General features: G+C 34.5%; 1 protein-coding gene across 1 annotated transcript; it reads left to right on the top strand.

Annotated features, from left to right (window-relative positions):
- Positions 1-499: 499 nt before the first annotated feature.
- On the top strand, positions 500-6,703 carry LOC141712358 (uncharacterized). The gene is made up of 2 exons (XM_074515270.1): positions 500-1,586; positions 6,450-6,703. Exon 1 carries the CDS (start codon positions 681-683, stop codon positions 1,578-1,580), a length of 900 nt encoding a protein of 299 aa, XP_074371371.1. The 5' UTR covers positions 500-680; the 3' UTR covers positions 1,581-1,586; positions 6,450-6,703.
- Positions 6,704-7,389: the final 686 nt, after the last annotated feature.

The following is a 7,389-nucleotide window of genomic DNA, read 5'->3' as shown; positions in this document are numbered from 1 at the left end:
TACTTGGGTGACTTAAAATTCTTTCTTAATCTCGTGGCTCCTTTTCATCAAAAAATTCAGTCATATGTTAGGTTTTTATTAGGACGTAGATCATAAAATATGCTGTTAGTCGGTTAATTTTTGTCGATTTGAAAATAGGGATATAATGTTGTCATGTTACCTTAAACATAGTTTTATTAATAATTTTCCTACTATTTATCCAAAAAAAGTAATACAAAATATTGATATTTAAGTAACTAATTATTTAAGATAATGAAATAATAACATATTAAATATGATATTTAAGTAATGATTAAACATGTCCTTTTAAAATGTGAAATAATAAAATTAATTATGATTAACTTAAAATAGTCAAAAAAATTGAAAATAGATCAAATTTATAAATAATATTATAAGTAAAATATATTTATAAACAGGTTTTTAAAATTGGACATATTCATAAAAAAGCCCTTTAAAAATCTTAATGGAACCCCACCGCACATTCGACATTACCCAAACAAGCCCTGATATAAATAAAATATACCCCCTCCGCGCAAACCCTCTTCTTTGCTTGCAAAAATAAATCTAGGGTTTTGCTCTTCAAATTACACACACTGACACACACAAAATCAAATTCTTCATCTTCTCGTTCACAAAACTTTTAATTCATATCAAACTAGTGTTTGAACTTAAATTTTACAATGGCTCGTAACGAAGAGAAGGCCCAATCGATGCTGAATCGATTCATCACCATGAAAAACGAGGAGAAAAAGAAGCCTAAAGAGCGCCGTCCTTTTTTAGCTTCCGAGTGTCGTGATTTAGCCGAAGCTGACAAGTGGAGGCAGCAAATTATACGAGAAATTGGTCATAAAGTCGCCGAAATTCAGAACGAGGGTTTAGGTGAGCACCGTCTTCGTGATCTTAATGATGAGATTAATAAACTGTTACGCGAGAAAATGCATTGGGAACGTAGGATAATTGAGCTAGGTGGAACTAATTATCTGAAACATTCTGCCAAAATGACTGATTTGGATGGGAATATTGTGGATGTGCCTAATCCCAGTGGCCGTGGCCCGGGGTATAGGTATTTTGGGGCGTCGAAGAAGTTACCGGGTGTTAAGGAGTTGTTTGAGAAGCCTCCCGAGTTGAGGAAGAGGAGGACTAGGTATGATATTTATAAGAGGATTGATGCCAGTTATTACGGCTATAGGGATGAGGAGGATGGGATTTTGGAGAGGTTGGAAGGGGGTGCGGAGAAGAGGATGAGGGCGGAGAAGGTTAGGGAGTGGGAGGAAATGGAGGCGATTAAGAGGGAGGCGAAGCGGGGGGTTAAGAGTGCGGGGGAGGTTGTGGGGGTTGTGAAGGAGTTTTTAAGGGAGGAGGAGGAGGACGTGGTGGAGGAGGAGAGGAGGGAGAGGGAGATGAAGGAGATGGAGAGTGGGGAGAAGGAGTTTATGGTGCATGTTCCGTTGCCGGATGAGAAGGAGATTGAGAGGATGGTTGTGGAGAAGAAGAAGTTGGAGCTTTTGAGTAAGTATGCTAGTGAGAATTTGTTGGAGGAGCAGAGTGAGGCTAAGGCTATGCTTAATATTCATCGCTAGATGATGGTATGTGCTTTCAGTGTTTTGGTTTATGTCTTGTGGTTGTGTATCTTTGTTGGCTTGCGAAATTTTGTTTGTATTAATGTGGTTTTCTATTGGATGGATATACATTGAATGAACTTGTTTTGTAATCTTGACTTGATGCTTCTATGTTTTTATTCTACTGGTGATTTTATGGTTTGAAGGTGTCTGATAAATAAGTGTTTGATTTGTGCATTCCATATATAGTTTGGGGCTTTGAGTAGTGAACTACTTACTCTGATGGTGTTAGGTTAGTTATTAACAAATAAGAAGTGTCTTGGATCACAATCTATATAGTATTGCTAATTTTGGTTTCTATGAATTTTTTTGGTATTGGCTTGACATTTATTTTACTGCATTGGTGGCTTCTACTCTTATGTTTATCTCAAGTAGTACTTTGTTTTTTCTGTTAGTGCTTCAATATTATGTGGAGTCCAAATAGCTTCTCTCTGATGTGTCTGTCAAATTTGAAGTAGAATAGACCAGGTAACTGTCAGGCATCTTCCCTGAAGTCATTTATAACCAATCAATTTTAAGCTTTTGATCCCATAATCAACGTAAAGATTAGGAAATTAAACCACATTTTGTTCCTATACAAATAAGAAAAGAGTCTGAACTATACAGCGTCATCCACAGCCAGCAGGTGTAGTATAGCTAGAACTTTTTCTTAAATTCCCAAAATTGTTCCAGAATGATGTAATTTTTTTTAACCAGTGTTAGAATGCAATGAAATGCTGAAATTTCCTGCCTCAAAACTGATTATGACCGCCTGTGATTCAGTGCAGTTGTCTGAGCTCTCTAAAATACGTATAGCCAGCCAAGAACAAGACCATGAGTCTGAGCCCACGTTTGCGCACCTCAACCTTATATATAAACACCACCTTCAACATATCCTAGATTATGCTTATATTCAAACTTTACAAACAGTAAAATAGTTTCTTTATTATGTTACTGTTATTATAATCTCGATTCTGGAGGACTGCTAGCTGGGATGCATAATAGATGTTTAGCTTAGGTTTTTCTTTTAAAGACATCAGAAATAGTGCATACGAGGTGTACTTTTTAAAATGTCTAAAAATGCGCAAGTTCATATTTAATAGAAAAAATGGACTCAACGGGTTGCTTTCAAATTTTCATCTCTTAAAGTTTGGTTGCAAATGCTTAAAGACATGTCAAGTTTAACTGTTTAAGCATTATTTTTGTCACTGCACTACATTTTTGTAATTTGTGGAGTACCCCAACGGAAAAGTGTTTGGTAGCTAATTGATACTCTTTTATATCGAAAAGATAGAGTGACAAAACAGAGGATATTATATTTTTATCTTTAGGAAAGTTGTAAATAGGACACATTTATTATGAGTTAGTTGCATTTGGTTACCAAGTTTTGCACCGAAGTTCAGAATTATGGCTAAGTTGAAATCTACAAATTGGTGGCTGAGTTTGCACTGATTTAAAAGAGTGACTGTTGTTTGAGATTTACAAATCGGTGGTCATAGTTTACGCATTATAGATTCCAAAAAAGTAAATGTAGTTAATGATTTTAAAAAAGTAATTTTAATGACACAGAAATACATTAATATTTATTTAAAGAAAGTTATTGAGTTCGAGATTCTATATACTCGGCTCGACTTGAGTTTTTTTAACGAGTCCAAAAACTTGTTTGAGCTTGAAAACACGTTCTAACAAGTTGAAGCATACTTATCGAATTGAGCTTGAGTTTGATGCTCTCGAATTATAGCCTAACTGTTAACCAGAACTTGGCTTAATTTGAACTCGATAATTTTTTGAGTTCCAGTAAATATTTTATGTGTCTCTGTTATCAAAATTATCTTTTAAATCATTTACTCCACATAATATTGTTGGATCCTAATTTTTAATATTTGAAACTATAACCGCTGTTTTGAAAATTTGATTTAAACTATGGTCGTATATTTGTATAAACTCTTTTGAAACTCAAAACTTTGGCTACCGATTTGTAATTTTCAAACCACAGCTACTAATGTGAAACTCCATACAAATTTTGGTTATCCGAATTCAACCGTGACTCCTTTATTATCTGTTACCTTCCCTAGTTTACTAATTTGCATTCGCTCATATATTCCAATCTTGTAGAAAAATTAGGATCATAGCTTACCTGGTTGTGTCACAACATTGAACTTAACGAATATAATTTTACTTCAGAAACAAATCGAAGGCACTATATCGGTAGTCCTGAATATGCATACTAGATTCACCCTAACCACACATCTTCGAACAAATTATTTCACTTTAGACTACTAAGAAGATGACGGGAATGGGATTGAAGTATTTTTATACATGTTATTTATGAATTTATATGTATTTAGTTTGGAGAGAATTAAAAAAATTCATTTGTATACTTTATATGTGAGGCTGGGAGTTTACTAAATAATTAGTTTATTAATAATGAATCCCAATTGTTTAGGGGCATTAGTTCATTAGGTTATTTTATTAGGGTTTATATTCCCTATATAAGCATTATAATCCCCACATATTCAATCAATATAAAGTGATTTTGATATCAGTATTATTTGGATCTCGCGGGTTGCGATCCATAGCTTTCACCGTTATGCGGTTCGGAAATTCTTGGGAATGTGGGTTTTCTGTGGTTAATTAACCGAAGTTTATCGCTTTTCTTGTTTTTATTGATTAAATTGTTCTTTTGAGAAGATGTCGTGCATTAGAAAGGCTTGTAATCAATCAAACCATAATGAATACTCAACAATATATCTTTATACACCCTCTAAACACCTTCAGTTATTGATGTAATCACACTATTTATATTTATCTATGTTACTCCGACTCTTCTGTTTCGGTTTCCGTACATGTGTTGGACATCTGGAAACTCGGATTGGAAATGATGCTTATTTCGTATCAGGTCCTTTGACTAAGTCCCAAAATTGTGGACATTTTGACCAATTTGAAGATAAAAAAGAGTCAAACTTAAGATTTAAAAAAAATGCGGGAGAAGAAAGAATGAGATAAAATTAGAAAACACGCCTAATTTGCGAAGTCCTTTACAACATCATGTTTAATCCAAGTAACATAGATATTTAGGGTCATGTTCCACTACAAATCATTTTATCCTACAAATTCTATATAATTTTGCTAAAACTTGTTTTCATGAATTCCTATGTGTTTTGTCAGGAACTCAATATTTCTGACTTTGAATATATGAATTTTGTGATTTTCTTTGTTTTATAGATAGAAATGCCAAGAACATGTAGGAAAACAGAGATTTACAGCTAGAAATATGTTTAGAACAGGTAGAGATCGATAAGTTGAGAAAGATTCATGAGAGAGGGAGGGGGGGGGGGAGGGGGGGAACTAATTCTTTTTTTTGAAAATTGAACTCAACATAACAGAATTACAAATTGAACTAGTATTTATTTAACTCATTCTATTACTTAGGAGGCGACTGAACTACCGTCCCTTCTATTACTGCTTATTATGCTTATTTTAACTGTTACTACTAGTATAGGCACTTCTTGACTGTTTTTAGCTGACATGTAAATCACTGTATCATATCTACTATTATGTTTGAAGTATTTCATGTCACATATTTATAGGAATGCGCAAGTTTATCTTTCTTGTGAATCAGAATGTTCAATTTTGCAAGCTTGGTAGTCAAGCAGTGAAATTGTTGTTGCTTGGTTTTACATGGTACACACTATTGGTATAAACATGTTCTTCGATCACAAAAAAAAAGAGCAGCGCAAATACCAAAAAAATGTAAAAAATAGAACGTGGGAGTTGTACATAAAGAAAAGAAAAAAAAATCATCCATCATACTGATGCCGAGAAGAGACCAAAGGAATCCAGCTGTTGCACTTGGTCCTTTATCTGTTTTAGCTGCGCAAATTTTTGTATTATAGAATACGGTTCTTGGATGATGGTCAAGTGTCCGCTTGCATTAACCCTCCATTTGAACCCCTGAAAATAGCCTTAGTGGATAATAAGGGTAAGGTTGCCTATGTCAGCAAGTTTTTCAGACCCCCTGCAGGAGACATGTGCATCTTGCACTGGGTCTGGTTTTTTCCCCTCGTGTCAGTATTAGAAGACCTAATAATCACATAACTGATATCTTAATAGTCCACTGCCGCTCCTCTCTCTTGCAAGAACTATTTGGCATGGTTATCACGTCGGTAAGTAGAGTCTGGTCGATGGAGGTAGAACTTTTCGACTAGTGGATTAGTCTTAGACTAGTCGCTGACTAGTCGCTGACTAGTCGAGAAATGAACTATAATACATTAAATTATATATATATGTATATATATAATGTATACGGCTTTTCACATCAAAACTCCAATATTCTCACACGGATATTGATTACAAAATTGGTATGTTGATTCAAACATCTCTTTTTCTTTTCCATTTTGTATACACATTAATCAGTCTTAATCAATTGACACACACACACAAGTTTCAATTCAAAAAAGAATATAGCAAGAAAAAGAAAAACGAAGATGTTGCTTTTGACTGGTCTCGAGTAAGGTTTTTGAAAATGTTTTTCTATAGGAAAAAAAATTGACAAGATTTTGCACTAGTCGACATCGACAAGTCGACTGACTAGTCGACTAAGTCGATCGACTAGTCGATAATTTGCAAGTCTCGGCATGTAATTTTTTGAAGCTTGAATTATATAGATGCACATGTAGAATTGTAGTAGTTTTATAATGTTTTCAGTAGATTTAAGGTGATTAAGAATAAACGTGCAAGATACATTGACAAACACTAGTCAACTTTCTTTTGGAAAATTATGAACCCATTTCTGCGCACCATTTTGTTGTCAAATTGGGTTTTGAGCATTCAGTCTGATTTGTTTTTCAGGTCTCAGCTGGTTTTGAGAGAGAAGAGGATTGCTTTTGGAGGAAGAAAAAGAAGGGATTTCTAGTATAAGGAATTATATGTTGACATGCCTAAGGCTTCTTTAAAGCTGTTGATCAGAGACCAGGGGAGGGGATAGAACATTATTGTTTAGATCTGGTTGCATTGTTGGCAGGATGTAATGCACTTTCTTTCATGTACACAACATGAAACTGACAATAGACTTCTTTTCTTATAATGATTAATAACTATTGTTAAATCTCAGAAGTAATTAGGTGTGATTCAGTTTTTGCCTTGATTCGCTTGGCACAATTCTTGGTTCTAATTGCCTGCAGAATCTGCTGGTTGGAATAAGACTATTGTTGCTAACACAATCTGCAGATTGGTAAGAGAAGTCCGGTGTCAGTTGCAACTGTTGTATACATGTGCAGTGAAGTTCTCGAGCAATTGCACATGAGGGAGAATTCTGCAAGTTAACAACGCATACAGATTCTGCTTCAGCATTTCTTCCTCGTTCGACTAGAAAGCTATATCTTCATGATTTTTATATTATAGTATATTTCTTTAGGAGACCGTAGTAATGATAATAGTAATATATATTTCTTTAGTTTGCAACTACCAGGTTTAAAATTCTTTCCTCAGTATTTATGCCTTAGATTTCTTACCTGGTTAGAGCATCTCCAACCCCACTGAGCCCTCAGCAAAAAGTTTCAGCAGGCAATTGAACAGTAGCAAATACTCCACGTCATCTCGGGCACCCTTGCCTATCCAAACTCATGCTGGTTTATATTTTCTCCTGCCATTTGGTTGCGAGCAAATATCTGTTTATTGGATCTTGTTTCTTCTATTTTTTATTTCGAATTAATAATTTCATTTGTAATTAAATGTGTTTAAAAATGTCACCGCATTACAAACAAGTTAGTGTCAATATTAATGTCTTGAA

Source organism: Apium graveolens, chromosome 3 (assembly GCF_009905375.1).
Source record: "Apium graveolens cultivar Ventura chromosome 3, ASM990537v1, whole genome shotgun sequence".
In the NCBI taxonomy this organism is placed as follows: Eukaryota; Viridiplantae; Streptophyta; class Magnoliopsida; order Apiales; family Apiaceae; genus Apium; species Apium graveolens.
The sequence above is the reverse complement of the archived record's forward strand: the minus strand, read 5'-3'. Positions and strand labels throughout refer to the sequence as shown.

Coding starts and splice junctions, on each gene's coding strand:
- LOC141712358 (XM_074515270.1), top strand. CDS start 681: ATGGCTCGTAACGAAGAGAAGGCCCAATCGATGCTGAATCGATTCATC.